The sequence below is a fragment of the Labrus bergylta genome, chromosome 12 (assembly GCF_963930695.1).
Source record: "Labrus bergylta chromosome 12, fLabBer1.1, whole genome shotgun sequence".
NCBI classification, from domain to species: Eukaryota; Metazoa; Chordata; class Actinopteri; order Labriformes; family Labridae; genus Labrus; species Labrus bergylta.
In genome coordinates, this window is record NC_089206.1 from 20,123,087 (window position 1) to 20,142,114 (window position 19,028).

Sequence of the window (19,028 nt, forward strand, 5' to 3'; positions counted from 1 at the left end):
TGCAGAGGTGCAGGGACCGGGGGTCTGGGTCTCGCCATGGAGGGTCCCTCAGAGGCTAAAATGTCCTGCACTGATAACAAAGATGGCAGCTGCAGCGTGGAGTACGTCCCCTACGAGACCGGGAAGTACAACCTGAACATCACCTATGGAGGACAGCCAATCAAAGGTACAGGACGGACAGCTGGAAGACAAACGCTTTGAAACCATAAAAAAAAATCCTGAGTGCCTCTTTAAAATGTTTGAATCAGGGGCGCTGGTGGTTAGTGCCCCATGTATGGAGCGGGCGGGCGGCCCAGATTCAAGTCCAGCCTGTGGCTCCTTTCCCGCATTTCATTCCCCACTCTCGCTCTCTCTCTCTCCCTGGTGTCCAGCTCTATCCACTCCATTAAAGGCACAAAAAGCACAAAAATAAATCAAAAAAAAAAACAAAAAAACCTTTGAATCAGAGAGAATGAATTCAAACATGAAGTTTCTGTGATCACTAGGTAAAGCTTTGGTTTCACATTCTGGAGACACACTGATGGGTTTTACATCATTTAGAAAACGATCTCTGCTCCCTCTGCTCAGCTTTAAATAAAATAATTTCTGTCCCTCTGTCCGTGCAGGAAGTCCCTTCTCTGTCCCCGTCAGTGACACGGTGGACAGTACCAAGGTGAAGTGTCAGGGTCCAGGTCTGAGCAACAACGTCAGGGCCAACATCCCCCAGGCCTTCACTGTGGACGCCTCCAAAGCTGGAGTCGCCCCGCTGCAGGTCCGCGTGCAGGGACCCAAAGGTTTGTTTGTTTGTTTGTTTGTGTCGCTGTGTTTAACACGACCTCCAAAAAAAAAAAAAAATTCTTCAAGCTCCTACGAGAGAATCTGCAGAGACGCCTCCTGCTAGTTGACTAAAACTATCAACTATCATTCATCGACTACAAGGCAACATAAAATAAGAGATAGCTTTATTTACATTTAAATAATAATAATATGATAATAATAATAATTTATACTTTATTGATAATTTATGATAGATAAACATGTTATATCGTCAGCAAACCCTGCTCTGCCTGTCATTGGATGTATCAATGAAATGCTTCCTCACTGATTCTGGAAAGAGCCGAGGATCTTGAGGAGATATTGACCATGATGACCTCACATCTGTAGAAGAAGAAGCAGCATCAGATTACGTCCGGCAGCCATGTTGTTTTGTTAACGTGTGAAGTGGAAGATTGAAGTTCAGCCTGTAATCAGCGCGCGTGGTAGAAGTTGTGTTTGGGGGGTTGTTGCACACAGGTTAAACCCTATAGAAGGAATAATCCTCGTGGCTGTGCGTGCAGGTGTGGTGGAGCCGGTGGAGGTCGTGGATAACGGCGATCAGACTCACACGGTGAACTATGTCCCGACCAGAGAGGGGCCATACTCCATCAACGTGCTGTACGCAGACGAGGAGATCCCACGCAGGTAACACTCTGAAGATTCCACCAGGTCCATGCTTCTTCTTTACTTCCTGTCTGTATTTAAGCTCCTCCCCCTCTCCCTCCATCAGCCCCTACAAGGTGAAGGTGCTCCCCACCCATGATGCCAGTAAGGTGCGAGCCAGCGGACCCGGCCTGAACACCACTGGAGTGCCCGCTTCCATGCCCGTCGAGTTCACCATCGATGCCAAAGACGCCGGCGAGGGCCTGCTTGCCGTGCAGATCACCGTGAGCGCTCACAGTTTGTGTTCATACATCAAATTAAAACACATTTTTTACTGTTATTTAACTGTTTGTGGTGACTTTCTCCCCCTGTAGGATCCAGAGGGTAAACCCAAGAAGGCCAACATCAGAGACAACCACGACGGGACGTACCTGGTGTCCTACGTGCCCGACATGACGGGCAGATACACCATCCTGATCAAATATGGAGGAGACGAGATCCCCTACTCGCCCTACAGGATCAGAGCGCTGCCCACCGGAGACGCCAGCAAGTGCACCGTTACAGGTGTGTACATAGATGTTCATTAATAAAATGTTTTAATTATCATTTTATTTGAACAGAAAAAGATGTTTGATCATTTCTCTGGTGCAGACACTGACACAGAAAGAGACACAGATTAGAGTTTGTTGGTTTGACCTGATAACTGCTCTCATATCTGGCAAACCGAGGGGCGTCCAAAACGGGCCGTGTGGGGGGTGTCTTAAAAGCGCCTACCTTCTCTGGTCCAAACAGATCCAGAGCATTCAGGACCAGAATCTAAAGTTAGAAGGAGGACATACTGGCTGCTGCATTGTTGTCAGAGAAGCCAGCACTTCACCATCAGGTCAAACCAACAGGTGTTGCAGCGGTGGAAGCGGGCAAGAGAAGTGGTTCAGATAGAAGTGATTGTACCCGACCTAAAAAGCCTCTGCATGTTTCTAAAAAGCTCCACGAGCAGAAACGTACTCAAACTAGGATTAATATTGGAGATGCTTTTGAAAAATGGAGAGAGACACTGAAACACTGAAGCTTCAGTGTCCACCACATGGCAACCTGTGTGAGCATCCACTCTAGAGAGGAGGGGGAGACAGCTCTCTACAATGTTTAGAATTGGGACCCATTTTAAACACTAGGTGTCAGAGTCACATACTGCTCCTTTAATGTTTGAGGTAAACAACACGAGTTTACAAGGTGCTCTAAGGTGGACATACCTTCTGACCAATCAAGGCTAGCTGGTTACCTCTGTTTCCAGTTGTTATACTAAGCTAGGCTAAGCTAAATGGCTGCTGGTACTCACATCTATATAGCATCAGACATAAGAGAGGTATCAAACTATTCTTATTAAAAAAACATGAATTCAGTGATTTCTTTCTTTTTAGTCGAATGACTTATTATTGGGTGTTTGTGGATTCATGCAGCTGCTGTGATATTTTTCATGCATTGTTGTGTTTGTCACGCTGTGCTCCTCAGACACACTCCCCCTGCTGCACACACACACACATACACACACACACACACACGCACACACACACCTCCCTGCTTCACACTCCACCATCACCGTGTGTTTTCATCGAGTGTTTGGAGCACAGTTATTGCCTCTCACACCCCCACCCCCACCTGACTGTTTCTATTTGTCACTTTTTGTTTCCTCGCTCCGCTGCTTCTCACCGTTCCTCTTATCAGTCTCAATCGGCGGTCACGGTTTAGGTAAGCCTCCTGAACAACTCCAACGTAGACGAAGTATTTACTTTTCATTCTCTGTCTGTCAGCATGGAGGATAGAAGCAGCAGCTCTCTGCAGGACATCCCGTTCTGTTCTTCTCTCTCTCTCTCTCTCTCTCTCTCTCTCTCTATGATGCTCCCCTTCCTGTCTGTTTGTTTCCTCTGACATGTTTCCTGGACAGACTAATGGACTAACTGAGTAGGATGGCATGGTGAAGGTTAATCTAGCTTTCAGTTGTAGGTGGAAGCTGTGGGATGATAACTTCTGAGTCTTTGGTAACAGTAGATGAAATAACCCGACTGAGCCTGATGCATCTTTAACCCGGTCTCACGGTTGTGGAATGTGCATGCTGGATACTTTGTGGGTCGGGGGAAGTCTAAGTGTCTGTGAGAACTAAAAAATCACAACAGCTCATATTTCATTACTGACCCGTTCCTCTGAAGGCGCCGGTGTCGGACCGACCATCCAGATCGGAGAGCAGACGGTCATCACCGTGGACGCTAAGGCTGCTGGGAAAGGAAAGGTGACATGCAGCGTGTGCACACCTGAGGGGGCGGAGCTCGACGTGGACGTTGTTGAGAACGAGGATGGCACATTTGATATTTTCTACACGGCGCCACAGCCCGGCGAGTACGTCATCTGTGTCCGCTTTGGAGGGGAACACATCCCCAACAGCCCCTTCCAGGTCACGGTGAGTCCACTAGTCTTTGACCTTCTTCTAGATGTGAATTCATCATCGTTTGGTGGAAGAGTCAAGAGATTCAAGGATTTCTTATAACGTGCAAAACTATAAAAAAAGAAGCCATAATCAATAATGAGTCATTTGTGTAACTTAAGAAGAACAGTGAGGTTAAAGGGAAAGTTATGATTAGTCAGAGTAATGAAACAAACAGCACAGTATCGTCTGCATAAAGATCAACTTCACACCCAAACTCAGGAGACGATCACTTTAGGTGAACAGGAACACGTCGTTAGTCTTTGAAGGCAGCTGGAAAATATAATAAAGACTAAAAACAAACATTAGCATAGAGTTCAGAAATCTGTGCAGCAGCGTCGCTTACATAGTTTGTATAAAGCTGGAACTATTAAGCGTAGGCGGACATTTTGAATGATGTTGTGAGAAAATGTGTATTTTTTTGTTTCTTGCTTCAGGTTAGGCTGGTCACATGTCTTTTTTTAGTCAAACCTGAATCCAATCTTTTAGTCTTCAGCTCTGAACAGGAGGGGGCCCAGAGCTGATCCCTGCAGGATACCTTCATTCTCTACATCCAGTATGTAGTTAGAGGAATTAGACGAGAGATTGTTGGCAGCAGAAACTTCCTGTTAATGTATAAATGTAGAGATGTATTGCTCTTATTAAACCCATCTTCACTACATTTATAACTGAAGGCATAAGGAGCAGCTAAGATGCTGCTTTGATAACCACAGTGACAGCGTGCACCAAAGACCCCTGACCCTTTTTCTCTTCCAGACGCTCCTCGATCGGGTCCTGTTGGTGCCACACATTCTCTGAATCACTCTGACTATCGTTGTCTTCCCCTCCAACCCCTTCCATCTCTATCCTTTGACCCCAAACCTCCCCCTCACTTTCTCCGTCCCCCCTCTCAGGCACTTGAAGGAGCTCCATCAGACCAGCTCATGCAGCAGAGCCAAATGCCCCAGTACTACGCTCAGCAGCCCTGGGTACCTAAAAAACCTCCAGCCTCTCACCCCGCTCTGCTCTGTTATTGTTCAGCTTCCTCTGCTCTCCTTCTCCTCCTCCTCATCATCCATCCTGCATCCATGTCTGCTGTGTCTCTTTGCAGGTGTTTCATCTCCCGGGGGGCTTTTCTCTCATTTCACTTGAACTCATAAAAAAGATAATTTCACCACATGGGCAAAGCTACAGATCTGCACAATGACAACACCACTAATAAATAACTCGAAGTGTTTTCACTTCTAAACTACGTGCACACATTTAGGATTATTTCCCATGAGTCATTGTGCAGCCGTGTGTTCAGCAGTGCTCCATGTCAGCTCGCTTCAGAGACAAAAGCAGCCATTTTGAGAACCATCAATGTGAGAATCAGCTGCTCCACATTTTACAAAATGGCTCCTACCTTCATCCTCCAGTGTTTTTGTCCTCATCCTCCTCGCAGTGTGTGTCGGTGTCATCATCCTGACCATCACCTCCATCATCCAATCATCTCGTCTCGTTGTTGTCTGTTGGTGTTTGGAAGCTTTACCCTCGTCTGTCCTGCACTCTGCTCCCTGTGGATCTGTTTCAGAGACCTCAGCCTCCTCACACACTGTTTCTAACCTCTGTCTCCTAGGCGACGGACCGGCCAATGGGGATGAACGGTCTGGACGTGGCCGGGCTGAGACCATTCGACCTGGTCATCCCGTTCACCATCCAGAAGGGCGAGATCACAGGTGACAGCAACGCGTCAGAAAGCACAGAACCATCAAACTTTAGAGTTTAACTGATTTCTGAGATCCTGACCCTGTTTCTGTTTGTGCTGAAGGTGAGGTCAGGATGCCGTCAGGTAAGGTGGCCAAGCCCGACATCACCGACAACAAGGACGGCACAGTCACCGTCAAATACGCTCCGACCGAGGCGGGCCTGCACGAGATGGACATCAAATACGACGGCATCCACATCCCCGGTACGACTAAAAATAAATCACAACTGTAACCTCTGAAGTGCATAAAAAATATGTTAGAGAAAATCATAAAACGTTCTCATCTTCTTCTGTTCACAGGAAGTCCTCTACAGTTCTTTGTGGACTACATGAACAGCGGTAACGTCAGTGCGTACGGCCCGGGTCTCATCCACGGGATGGTCAACAAGCCCGCCGTGTTCACCGTCAACACTAAAGATGCTGGAGAGGGTTAGCAGAATACAAACTTTGAGTCCAAGAAGCTCGTGAAACATGTTTTGCCGCCCAAATTCACCACTTCCTGTTTGATCAGCAGGTTGTGTTCTGTCCCCGCAGGTGGTCTGTCTCTGGCCATCGAGGGTCCGTCTAAAGCAGACATCAGCTGTGTGGACAACCAGGATGGGACGTGCACCGTGTCCTACCTGCCCGTCCTGCCCGGAGACTACAGCATCCTGGTCAAATACAACGACAAACACATACCCGGCAGCCCCTTCTCTGCCAGGATCACCGGTAACCAGATGCACGGCAAAACTTTAAAACATGGAAGAAAACATTCAATGAAAATGAACAGAAGTGACTGAGTCACTCCGCTCACTCAGTCACTTTCCAGCATTTATTAATAATAATAATAATAATAATAATAATAATAATAATACATTTAATTTGTAATGCACTTTACATTTTTGCAAAACAATCTCAGTGATACAGAAAAAAAAAAAAGAAATTCATCAACTAAGCAACTAAGGAAACTAAAAGCCATGCAGAAGGCTTTGGTAAAAAGGTTTTTAGAGCCCTTTTAAAAGCGTCAGCAGACTGTGGAGCCCACAGCTGCTCGGGGAGAGCGTTCCACAGACTGGGAGCAGAGGAGCAGAAGGTTTTTTGAGAGGAAATGTTTGTCCTCTTGTAGATGTGTCTTGGCGCTCTAACACACTTTGTTGGTCTGAACTCTCCAGCCACCGTACTCCTCCCCTCTGAGCGTCTCACTAACACTCCCTGCTGTGTTTCCAGGTGACGACTCCATGAGGATGTCTCACCTGAAGGTGGGCTCAGCCGCTGACATCCCTCTGGACATCGGAGAGTTCGACCTCAGTCAGCTGACCGCCTCCCTCACCACGCCGTCGGGCCACGAGGAGCCGTGTCTGCTGAAGATGCTGCGTAACGGACACGTCGGTGCGTGTTTGTCTCCTGACTCAGCAACTATTTATCATCCTTATGTCTGGTTTTAACCTCCTCCTCCTCCTCTTCTTCCTCCTTCTCCTCTTCCTCTTCCTCCTCCTCCTCTTCCTCCTCCTCCTCCTCCTCTTCCTCTTCCTCCTTCTCCCTCCTCTTCTTCCTCCTCCTCCTCCTCCTCTTCCTCTTCCTCACAGGTATCTCATTCGTTCCTAAGGAGATCGGAGAACACCTGGTGAACATCAAGAAGAACGGGCGCCACATTCCCAGCAGCCCCATCTCTGTTATGATCAACCAATCAGAGATCGGCGACGCCAGTCGTGTGCGTGTGAGTGGACAGGGACTGAGCGAGGCAAGGACGTTTGAGCCTGCGGAGTTCATCATCGACACACGTGAAGCAGGTGAGAAGATCACGTCACGTCACGTCTTATGATCAGTAGATATCGATTTAGTTTGATTTGACCTGAATCATATCCATGTTTTAACTTCTGCTTCGATATGAACTATTGAACACCTAAGTCATGTTTGACTTCCTCCCAGGATACGGAGGTCTGAGTCTGTCCATTGAGGGTCCCAGCAAAGTGGACATCAACACGGAGGACCAGGAGGACGGTACCTGTAAGGTGACCTACTGCCCCACCGAGCCCGGGAACTACATCATCAACATCAAGTTCGCCGACCAGCACGTTCCAGGTGAGACCTTCAAACAACAGACGACAAAGAATACGACTCTGTGTGTCTGAACGCACACACTGAATACTGTGTGTGTGTGTGTGTGTGCGTGTGCGCGCAGGGAGTGCGTTCACAGTGAAGGTCACAGGTGAGGGCAGGATGAAGGAGAGCATCACCAGGAAGAGGAGAGCGGCGTCCGTCGCCAACGTGGGCAGCCAGTGCGACCTGAGCCTGAAGATCCCAGGTGACCACGACAGAACTGCAGATTTGTTTCTATTCTCTGACTTTTTTTAGACCAATAAGAAGAGTTTCACTAAACACTAATCGCCCATGGAAAGCGTGCATGATATTCAAACCTGGAAAGTCTTTTGTCTCGTTGTGTTCTTTGTCTTCACTCATTCACACCCGTCTGACCGTCCTCAGAGATCTGCATCGCCGACATGACGGCTCAGGTGACGAGCCCGTCCGGTCAGATCCACAAAGCCGACATCATGGAGGGCGAGAACAACACCTACTGCATCCGCTTCGTCCCCACAGAGACCGGCGTGCACACCGTGTGTGTGAAGTATAACGGCGTGCACGTGCCCGGCAGCCCCTTCCAGTTCACCGTGGGCCCTCTGGGAGAGGGAGGGGCCCACAAGGTCCGAGCTGGGGGGCCAGGTCTGGAGAGAGCAGAGGCTGGAGTCCCAGGTGGGCGAGCTGGATGAGTATTAATATGTGATATGTGTAAACGTTCTTCTCTTCTCTGACTGGACTTCGTCTGCTGTGCAGCTGAGTTCAGTATCTGGACCAGAGAGGCCGGAGCGGGGGGGCTGAGCATTGCCGTGGAGGGACCCAGCAAGGCCGAGATCGCCTTTGAGGACCGCAAGGACGGCTCCAGTGGAGTGTCCTACATCGTGCAGGAGCCGGGTGAGCCGGGACTTGTGATCAGAATCAGAATCTGGGTTTATTGCCAAGTACATTTACACATAAAAGGAATTTGACTTGGTGTATTGGTGCTAAAGAATTAACAATGAAATAAAGCAGAACTAGCAACAACTTAAATAATACAGTATAAGAAGATATTACCAATATATAAAATAGAATTTAAAAATGTAAAATATAAAAAATAAAAAACACAAAATGTACACAGAGCTGTGCAGTGGACTATGAGGAAAAAATCTTAGTGTGTGTAACTACTCACAGAGTGCATGTAAGGAAATGAATTTAAAGTCCAGTGGGTGTTAATGTAACGCTAAAAGAACATGTTGAAGGACCTTTAAAGATCTTTGATCCTTTCTTGTGTTTTCATGAAGAGCTGTGATCGTCACTCTTTGTGTTTATGAGATCATTTTAGAGATCTTCTGACTTTCCCTTCATCCTGTAGGAGACTACGAGGTGTCGATCCGCTTCAACGACGAGCACATCCCCGACAGCCCCATCATCGTCCCCGTGGCCTCGCCGTCAGACGACGCCCGCCGCCTCACTGTTGCCAGTCTTCAGGTGAGGCTCTGAGACACACACACATCCGTGTGCGCACACTCCTGCCCGCAGCACGCTGCCTACAATGGAGCAGCAGCAGATCTCTGTTTGTTTGATCCAGGTCAGAGTGGAGGACAGAACAGTTCTAATGTTTGAGTCTGAGGACTGTGACAGTCTGCTTTAGTTCAGAGAGGGAGAGAGTAGTTCTTTATCAGAGACATTTAGAGACATGTCAAACTAAAAAGAACAATACTGAAACAATCAGAGACTCAAAGCCGGTATGAGGTTCAGGTTGAGGATCATCAGCTGCTGCTGCATTGTGAGGCGCTGCAGGGGCTTCTGGGATACTCCAGGACTGTGTGTGTTTCTCGTGCCTCATTCTAAAGGCTCCCAACAGCCTGCCAAACAATCGGGGCGCTAAAGGGTTAAAGAGGTCTCACATGGGCTGTTTTCTCCTCTTTGTTCACACAAACACACACTTACAGAGGTCAAAGGTCGGCAGGATAAAGTTTAACAAAAACACTTAGAAGACAAATTCTTCTCTCTATGACTAATCACCTGCATGCAGACACACACACACCTGGACAGACACACTCACACACACCTGGACAGACACACTCACACCTGGACAGACACACACACACACACACACACCTGGACAGACACACTCACACACACCTGGACAGACACACACACACCAGGACAGACTCACACGCACACCTGGACAGACACACACACACACACACACACACACGCACACTCTTCTTCTCTGATGTTTCCTTTTCAGAGGGGTGTTAGAGACGACATGACGGGAAGAATCTGGAGCAAAGTTTAGATTTTACTCAACATTTAAAATAAACAAAATGAGAACAAAACTAACCGTATCTAACACTCCTCTGAAGTTTCATCCACACTCACTCACACACACTGCTGTCTCTGCTCACCCTGCACAGCCCTCCTCTTTAGCCTTGTTAGCGACCTCCAGGTAAGGTTAGAGACTCTAAAAAGACGGTGTGAGATAATGTGTGCACGGTGTGTTGAGTGTGTGAGTCGTCTTTGTCGAGCAGGAGTCCGGTCTGAAGGTGAACCAGCCGGCGTCGTTCGCCGTCAGCCTGAACGGAGCGAAGGGCGTGATCGATGCGAAGGTTCACAGCCCGTCAGGAGCGCTGGAGGAGTGCTGCGTGACCGAGATCGACCAAGGTGACGACGGGACACACACACACACACACACACACACACACACACACCATCAGGATACACACAGAGACACGCGCACACACACACACACACACGCACACACACAGAGACACACACACACACCATGACACACACACACACCATCAGCACACACACACAAACCATCAGGACACACACACATCATCAGGACACACACAGAGACACACACACACCTTGACTCTGAGGTCGGGGCGGGGCTTCGTTGACCTTGTGATGTCACACGTTGACCTGTGTCTCCTCGTGTGTGTGTGACAGATAAATACGCCGTGCGGTTCATCCCCAGAGAGAACGGTCTCTATCTGATCGACGTGAAGTTTAACGGCAGTCACATCCCCGGGAGTCCCTTTAAGATCCGGGTCGGAGAGACGGGTCAGGCCGGAGACCCCGGGATGGTATCCGCCTACGGACCAGGACTGGAGGGAGGCACCACAGGTAAAATAAACCCCCTGTTTACAGGACCGGTCTGATCTGATCTGACCTGGTCTGACCTGGTCTGATCTGGTCTGATCTGGTCTGACCCAGTCTGAGCCAGTCCGACCCTCAAACATGTCCTCCATCTCCTGTAGGCACTGCCTGTGAGTTTGTGGTGAACACGAGTAACGCCGGCCCCGGGGCGTTAGCTGTGACCATCGACGGGCCCTCTAAGGTGAAGATGGACTGCGTGGAGTGTCCCGAGGGCTACAGGGTCACGTACACCCCCATGGCTCCTGGAAACTATCTAATTTCCATCAAATACGGTGGTCCCTATCACATCTCGGGAAGCCCCTTCAAGGCCAGAATCACCGGTGAGTTTTAATGACATCAGAATCAAACGGCCCGCAAGCTTCAACTTCAGATCTTCTCTCATATGTTTAACTAAAAGCTGCAGAGAGAGAGAGAAATGGCACAAGAAATGATCCATCACTGGGCGCCTAGAACTTGTATTTTTGTTGCCATGGTAATAAAAGCTGTATAAATATCATTAGATTTTCACTAGACTCATGTTGAAGTTTAGCGCTCTGTTACCGTGGCGACCCCCGGGTTAACACTGCTCTCCGTCCTCCAGGCTCGAAGCTGGTCTCCAGCCACAGTATGCACGAAACCTCATCAGTCATGGTCGACCCCGTGACCCGCGCCATCAGCTGTTCTCAGCAGGGAGCTCCCGTCCAATCGGACGCCAGCAAGGTGGTGGCGAAGGGTATGGGTCTGACGAAGGGCTTCATCGGTCAGAAGAACAGCTTCAGTGTCGACTGCAGCAAAGCAGGTGAGTGAACGACGGCGAGCAGCGAAGAACCTTTGAGCTTCACTTTGAAACATTCTGAAAGAACGTCAATGGAAACAAAACAAGAGGTTTTTCTTTTGTTATGCTAAGCTAACATGTTGTTAACATGTTGCTGTATGTGGTCCCGTGTGGTCAGGTCGTAACATGCTGCTGGTCGGGGTGGACGGTCCTAAAGTCCCCTGTGAGGAGATCCTGGTCAAACATCTGGGGAACCGCCTCTACAACGTGAGCTACCAGCTGAAGGAGAAGGGCGAGTACATCCTGGTGGTGAAGTGGGGCGACGACCACATCCCCGGCAGCCCCTACCACATCACCGTCTGACCCCCCCACCCAGCTCCACAATCAGAGCCTTAAACCACTGTTTCCACCTAGAGTCTAACCCATCATGTTTACAGCTCCTCCCATCATTTAGATTTCTTTCAAACTATTTAACCAACAAACTGTCACATCAGCTGATTCCTTCACTGTCATCTCCCAAAGACCAACACAACTCCTCCTCTGTCCACCTTTTATCGTTTGTTTAGGGAGGGACAAGATGCACCTTTTGATTACTGTAAGCCAGCAGACAGACGTGCCTTTTACATTTCCAGTCATGGACGTTTAGTAGATTTATATAGAAGATTAGCTTAGCTTAGCTTAGCATAGTGTAGAGCAGCAGCAGGTTTTTGAGCCCAGCTTTGATGGAAGGTTTCTGTTTACACTGGAGGAGCTTCTCTCTCTCTCTCTCTCACACACACACACACATGCACACACACTCACACACACACACACACACACACACACACACACAGTTTAATATGAACAATAAAAGGACTCGGAGCGAACAGAGAAGTGAGGGAGGAGTTCATGTGAGAGTAACGATGTGGTCAAACGATATCGATACCTGTTTCGTTACCACGGCAACAAACATAAAAGTCCTACAGACCAAAACGTTAGGTAAACCTCCAATCTTTCTCCTCCACACCTGTCGTATGAGAAAGGTGTTTTTACAGTCTTAGTAGTTAGTTACTAGTTTCTGATGCGTTCTTTAGAGTAACAGAGATTTTATCGTTTTTAAAAGATTCTGAACCGTTTGATTTATGACCTTGAATTGTGCGTGTGATTGCTCATAGAGCGGCTTGTTTCTTCACGTCTCCCAGCTCAGCAGCACGGCAGTGTTCATGATGCGCTTTAGAAAACAACCTGATGTTTACCTGCTGCTCGCTCGTGTGATCCACATTCAGGCGCTGCTGTTCTCCTTTAGAGATGAATATAAGTGATAGAACGCCACGTTTCACCTGTCCTCCTCACGTCTGCTGTGTGTGATACCAACAAACACACACACACACACACACACACACACACACACACACACTGTTTGTCAACGTGAGTCGATAAAGGTTTTTAAAAAAGGGAAGTTTCTGGACTGAAGGGCTGAGGGTGATGTAGTCATGTCCTGACAACACGACGACCAAAAACAAGAGAACAGATGTTTTGTTTTCTGTTCAGTGTTTGTATCTCACCCCTCCTCACCCCCTCCCCCCCCCCCCCCAGCTCGCTTTGTGCCTAATCTATCTTTCAGAACAAAAAAAATGAACCTTGTCTTAAATAAAAAGGCTTTAAACGTGTTTGTAAGACAGTATTTTGATACACAATAAAGTTGTCTAAGTATTTTTCTGTCACTCTGATGTCTGCCTCTTTTTGTTTCTTACCGTAACACTCCAAATAAAGGCTCCTCCCCTTCTAAGCCCCCGTCCCCTTAAGGAGCCGGTGTAGTCAGCCATCAGGTCGAGACCACGATGCAAGAAGTAAAACATTAAGATGAACTCTTGCTGGCTGTAGAGATTCATATACAGAAGATGTTGGAACACAAATGTTTTAAATGTAATATATATCTGCTAAAACAGCTGAAGACCTTCTGATACGTTCACACCATAGAGCACTTAATGTTTATGTTAACAGAGGATTCTCTCTCTCTCTCTCTACACAATTAAATATTCTTTCTGGTTTGTTCCTCTAGCTCTGTGTCTCTAGTCTGACTATAAATCACCGAATGATGAGAAAAGTCCATCATCTACGTCTTCTGCCTGCTCCACTTTTCAGAAAATGTGTGCTCAAACAGGCCGTTTGGAGATTTTCCCTTCATGACATCACAAAGTAGCCCCTCCCCTAGATGGGTGACACTCCCACAGCTAGGTGTTTGTTCTGCCCTCTGAGTCTGCCTTCTCACCGTAAACAATAGGACATGGAGCGAGAAAGCACCGAGACACCCGAGCCCTTCCAGAGAGGGGGCGTGGTCAGACACAGCTCATTTACATATTTAAAGGTACAGACACAGAAACAGCCTGTTCTGAGCAGGGCTGAAATAGAGGGGTTTATCGGCATGATCAAATACAGGTCAGAGTGGATTTAGAACAAGAAACTTCACACACATGTTTTTAGGAGCTCTGAGACTTATTTACACTGAAGAAGAGGAGGATGTGTGACCTTTAAAATTTTATAGTCTTTCTCATCTTTACATCAGTTTAGTTTCCCCCGCCTCGTATTCCCAGAATAAAGGCGTGGTCGTTTCAAAGACTGCAGTCAATAAAAGCCTAATAAATAACTGATCACATGAACTTTACTGTCCTGAACAAACACACACACAGCTTTGATCCTACATAAAGATACTCGTGTGTTACATCTACACTGTTAGTGTGAGACTGTTATTTAGAGATGATTAAAGAGTCGATAATGAAACCCTGTTACAATGCCTGCATCAGAGAAAGAAAACATTTATTATTTCTAACTGTTGCTGTTTGGTATTAAATGATGATAGAGAAAGAATCTGAACATGTTTAATGAAAGATCGAAAATATAAAGTTTTAAGAGTTTTTGGACCAAATCATGAATCTCTTTGTGTGTGTGTGTGTGTGTGTGTGTGTGTTTCCAGTGAGTGGAAAATGTGTACATTACAGTCTGCAGCCAACGCCCTTCCTGCAGAAAAACTCCTTATTAGGTCTGAATCCTCTGAGCCAGCAGGGGGCGCTGCAGGAGAGGAAACAGAGTCAGTCAGCGGCAGCCTGACCTTCTGATGATGTCATTTATTCATTTCACTTGTGTTGTTTTGTGGACACTCATGTAGAAGCATCAGAGATCACAGGAGGAACGACTGAAGAGGAAAAACGACTGTTACAATGTTCTTAAAGACGGTGAAGCTGGAGTCTCTGTCAGACTTCTTTAGCTCTTCACAAAGTGGATTTTTGTAAATCTATAATATATATATATTCAGACAGGAATGTCATTCATCTTCAATCTCTTCACCCACAGATCGTTGATGCAAAGTGACTGCTGGTTTGATAAATACAAATCTGATGAATCACATGCTGGCTGAACATGAGGAGGATGATTATGAACAGAAACATGTTTAATAAAATATTCTCCTACATAAAGTGTGTTTATTTTTAAAGTGCAATGACAGAGCTGGTGTGGTGTGAAACACAGGACAGGCTGAGAGAGGATGAAGGTCTCAGGTAGACCAGAAGGCCGTACTCAGCTGACAACCCTCCAAGCTCCGCCCACACGCCAACTCCAACCAGAAAGATCAGACAGATGGGGGGAGCAAAGAGGGAGGGGTCAACACATTATCTTATGATCTATTATATTATTTTAAGACAAATGAGGCCGGAACAACACTGGGAGTGAAAAAAAAACACACAATGTACACACAAAGACTTATTAGAGTTATTCTCCCAGACTGACAGCGCTCGTTCTGCTTCCATCTTAATTCAGTTTACCCGTCATGTGCACAACAAGTAAAGAGAACAGTCAATGTCATGAATGCATTTTTCACAGACATCCTCTGAAAGTTATAAAGACAGCAGTAAACAATCTAAAGTGAACTTGTATCACAAACACACTCAGGGATATTCAGAGTGAGAAAACATCCTGCAGCTCTGATAACTTCTTTAAACTGTTTTTATTGTCTGACAGTTTTAAACTTGTTTAACTCAACAGTCAGGAATACCGTGTGTCTGGGCTGTTCCTCCCTGCAGACAGAGCGCTCTTTATTTCAGTAGTGTTGTAGAAATATAGATGTAGATGTTGTAGGTTGAGCGGCTGTGGCTCAGTGGTAGAGTCTTTCGGCTCTCAACCAGAAGGTCTGAGGTTTGATTCCCAGCTCCTGCAGCCACATGTCCGATGTGTCCTTGGACAAGACACTTTCTCCCACGTTGCTCCTGCTGCTTTGTCAGCGGTTTATGAATGTGTGACCTGTGGTGTAAAATCACTTTGAGTAGTCTGAAGTCCATCTACTATTTACCATTCCTCCCCGCACAGAGGGAGGAGTGGGTTTATAGATTTAGAAGTTGTAGTTCCTCTGCAGACAGAGCAGTTTGAGATGTTGTAGATAAAATAGATCTAGAAGTTGTAGTTCCTCTGCAGACAGAGCAGTTTGAGGTGTTGTGGTAGTTCCTCCCTGCAGTAGTAGGAGCCTATAGTAAATCTGGAAGTTGTAGGTGTGTCCTGCTCTATGGACACACAGATCCTCCCTCTGAGCTGCTCCTCTCCTCGCCCTGCTCCTCTCACGCTCTATCTGAACTCTGTCGTTCTTTTCAAAGGTAAGAAAAACATTTATTCCTCTATCTAATCCAGCGAAAACAACACTTTATTCTTTATCTCGTTTCTTCTTTTTGAACCGCGGTCGTTCGTTGTTCGCGCGAGATTAAAAAAAAAAAAAGCCGCGAAGTGAGTTCGGTTGCGTCGCTTTTGCGCGCGGAGGCGTCATGAAATACTCCAACAAAACTCTTCATAACTATACATGTGTTATAATACGGACATACACGGTGAAATCATGGATTCAAACGCGGAGAATAACTTCGATTTAATTCATATAAAGCGGTGCCTTCACTGCCAGTCGGACATTACAGTTTGAACTTTATTAGACTACAAAGTTCTCCTGCTGGAGGTTTGGCGCGCTGCAAACTGTGCCAAAGTGAGTCCTCCTTTATCTGTCCAAAACTTTATTACAGACTCAGGGCAGAAAGAGACAAGTGTACCAATTAGACAATCCTCAGTCTACTCTTTTCATTTCAAACAAAGAAATCTGAACCAAGCAGCAACATCTGGTTTTAAAAAATGAAGCCTATGCTGAAGTGTAAAACCCTGCAGTTCCTGTAGTGTCCACTAGAGGCTGGCTGCAGAAGCACAGGAAGTCACATACACACCCATTCTAAAAAGCCTGTTTTTACAGCAGAGATTAACATGTTTACAGCCTGGTTCAAAAAAACAAACAAGTGTGATTAGCTCATGTCTCGATCGACACACACTGTACGGGGGGTGAATGTTTTGATGACTCATCAGTTTTGATTTAAAGAAGGATAAGAGTTATTCACAATAAGGCGTGTAGCTGACATGATTGACAGTTTTGACGGTTTGTCAGGAGGCTTAAAACCCGCCTCAGCTCCAGCTCTCAGCCTGTCGTTAGGTTGACTGAAAGTTAGACTGAGACGGCATTTCATTCATGGAGACCGCCATCGATGGGACCCTACCCTAACCCCTGAGACGTGACTCAGGCTTCGTTCGTTGATGTTTACAGTCTGTGGATTTATTTGATATCACGTTTATCATCTATCATGTCCATCTCTCTGTCTGATTGTGCGTTTAGATGTCTCTGAGTGAGAAGAGTGATGAAGAAATCAGCGAGTTACTGACGAAGTTTGGAATCAAACATGGACCCATCGTCGGTAAGAAAAGGAATTCTTTCTTTAGCCATGTTGCTAAGGACTTTTGTCTTTAATCTTGTTGCTATGGACTGTCTGTGTGTGTGTGTGTGTGTGTTTGTGCAGAGTCGACTCGTGGTCTGTATGAGAAGAAGTTGGCGAGGCTGATGGAGAGCGCCGCAGTGAAATCTTCGCCTGATAAAACGTTCTACAGAGAGGAAGGTGAGCCTGATGATTTATCATCACCTCCTTTAAAGACAGAGATCAGATTGAAACATGTGTTTGTGGTCGAACTTCAGAGTGAACTTTTGATTTGTGTTTCCAGAGGAGGAGGTGACCTACATCACGTACCACACCCCGGTGAGTTCAGACTCTTTTCTTTGTCTGATTGATGAACTCTCTCCCTCTCTCTCTCTTTCTCTGGCTGTATCTAATGAACGTCTTTTTGTCCTCTCAGGTTAGACATGAGGCTTACGGAGACTCGTGAGTATAAAAGTAGAAAACTCTTCTGTCGACATCGTTCGTGTGAATTTAAACTTTGTGTTTTTGTGTTCAGCCTCAAACGAAGAGGAAACGCCAACACGGAAGAAGACGAGGAGTCCGAGCAGGAAACAGAAGAGTGAGTCCGTCACAATAAACTCCTGCTGTGTTTGAATAAAACAAACATCACCTGGTCTAAACCTCCCCTCCTGTGCTTCAGCCCCCCCATCCAGGTGACCCACAGAACAGCCAATCACAGCGCAGTGCGGTCCAACGAGCCGCTGAAGAAGTCTGGAGGCTGCATGTGGAAGTTCACTCGTCTGCTGCTGCTGTTAGTCGTGTTAGCCGCCGCGTACTACGCTTACTGTCAGATGGTCGACATAGAAGAGAAGAATCCTACAGGGATCCAGTGATCTGATTGGTTGTTAGGGTGTCAGGGTTTTTTATAGTTTGAACACATTCCAGAAACTTCTAAAGGCTAACGGATTTTTATATTTAAATGTCATCAAATCCGCTGAAATGACAGGAACCAGACAAATGATGGAACACCTCATGTGGATCCATCCGCCCGCAAAATAGTCCCCCGACTAATCCACTACTTACTCCTGTTTGAGTAAAACGCTCTTAAAGCTCACATGTTCTCCTCCTCTTCATCCAGTGTAAATAAGTATTTGATCACATCTATAAACCCCTCTAACAAACACCTAGCTGTGGGAGTGTCACCCAGCTGGGGGAGGGGCTACTGCCCTTTGTGATGTCATGAAGGGAAAATCTCCAAACGGCCTGTTTGAACACACATTTTCTGAAAAGTGGAGCAGGCAGAAGTCGGAGAGGATGGACTTTTCTCATTATTGGGGGGTTTGTAGAAAGACTAGAGACACATGTTAGAGTTAGAGGAACATGGAGAAGAGGATTTTAAATGTGTGACCTTTTAAAGTTTGAGCCATAAGAGATTCACCTGCAGTAAGAATCTGAGGGCGTTCTCGGGTGCAGACTAACTCCTGGTTCGGTCTTTCTGGGATAAAAAAAGACGCTAGTCCTGTTGTTGACTTCTTTGCTGTCCTTGGATGACATGTGGCACTCTCTCTTCTTGCTATGCAAACTTTAGTGTGTTTGACGTTTGTTTTTTTAATGAAGCTTTTCCCGATCATGCTTTTTTTCTCTGTGACATTTTGCACAACCATTAAACCGAGTCTGTTTCTTATATTTCGTGTTGCCTCAAACTGAAACCAAAGGCTATCGTCTTTATGTGTTCATACCTTTTGAATAAAT

At 46.6% G+C, this 19,028-nt stretch overlaps 2 protein-coding genes across 3 annotated transcripts in view; both read left to right on the forward strand.

The window, feature by feature from the left end:
* Positions 1 to 13,259, forward strand: part of flna (filamin A, alpha (actin binding protein 280)) — a 46,615-nt gene extending 33,356 nt beyond the window's left edge. Inside the window, exons 26-49 of one of the 2 annotated variants that reach the window (XM_020654431.3) lie at positions 6 to 166; positions 606 to 773; positions 1,317 to 1,440; positions 1,526 to 1,682; positions 1,773 to 1,962; positions 3,121 to 3,144; positions 3,603 to 3,850; positions 4,768 to 4,842; positions 5,472 to 5,571; positions 5,664 to 5,804; positions 5,901 to 6,029; positions 6,135 to 6,308; positions 6,807 to 6,968; positions 7,166 to 7,369; positions 7,509 to 7,661; positions 7,762 to 7,884; positions 8,064 to 8,330; positions 8,412 to 8,549; positions 9,007 to 9,122; positions 10,169 to 10,301; positions 10,593 to 10,769; positions 10,904 to 11,122; positions 11,383 to 11,580; positions 11,735 to 13,259. In XM_020654431.3, the coding sequence (XP_020510087.2) occupies positions 6 to 166; positions 606 to 773; positions 1,317 to 1,440; positions 1,526 to 1,682; positions 1,773 to 1,962; positions 3,121 to 3,144; positions 3,603 to 3,850; positions 4,768 to 4,842; positions 5,472 to 5,571; positions 5,664 to 5,804; positions 5,901 to 6,029; positions 6,135 to 6,308; positions 6,807 to 6,968; positions 7,166 to 7,369; positions 7,509 to 7,661; positions 7,762 to 7,884; positions 8,064 to 8,330; positions 8,412 to 8,549; positions 9,007 to 9,122; positions 10,169 to 10,301; positions 10,593 to 10,769; positions 10,904 to 11,122; positions 11,383 to 11,580; positions 11,735 to 11,919 (3,766 nt within the window). In that variant the 3' untranslated portion in view covers positions 11,920 to 13,259. The remainder of the gene's footprint in view (positions 1 to 5; positions 167 to 605; positions 774 to 1,316; positions 1,441 to 1,525; positions 1,683 to 1,772; positions 1,963 to 3,120; positions 3,145 to 3,602; positions 3,851 to 4,767; positions 4,843 to 5,471; positions 5,572 to 5,663; positions 5,805 to 5,900; positions 6,030 to 6,134; positions 6,309 to 6,806; positions 6,969 to 7,165; positions 7,370 to 7,508; positions 7,662 to 7,761; positions 7,885 to 8,063; positions 8,331 to 8,411; positions 8,550 to 9,006; positions 9,123 to 10,168; positions 10,302 to 10,592; positions 10,770 to 10,903; positions 11,123 to 11,382; positions 11,581 to 11,734) is intronic. The other variant, XM_065961585.1, reaches the window with a different exon arrangement.
* A 2,687-nt stretch (positions 13,260 to 15,946) lies between these two features.
* emd (emerin) overlaps positions 15,947 to 19,028 on the forward strand; it is a 3,095-nt gene continuing 13 nt past the window's right edge. Inside the window, exons 1-7 of the mRNA XM_020654439.3 lie at positions 15,947 to 16,175; positions 17,222 to 17,300; positions 17,403 to 17,498; positions 17,602 to 17,636; positions 17,734 to 17,759; positions 17,833 to 17,895; positions 17,977 to 19,028. The exon at positions 17,977 to 19,028 is cut by the window's right edge and continues 13 nt beyond it. Coding sequence (XP_020510095.1) covers positions 17,222 to 17,300; positions 17,403 to 17,498; positions 17,602 to 17,636; positions 17,734 to 17,759; positions 17,833 to 17,895; positions 17,977 to 18,169 — 492 coding nt within the window. The 5' untranslated portion in view covers positions 15,947 to 16,175 and the 3' untranslated portion in view covers positions 18,170 to 19,028. The remainder of the gene's footprint in view (positions 16,176 to 17,221; positions 17,301 to 17,402; positions 17,499 to 17,601; positions 17,637 to 17,733; positions 17,760 to 17,832; positions 17,896 to 17,976) is intronic.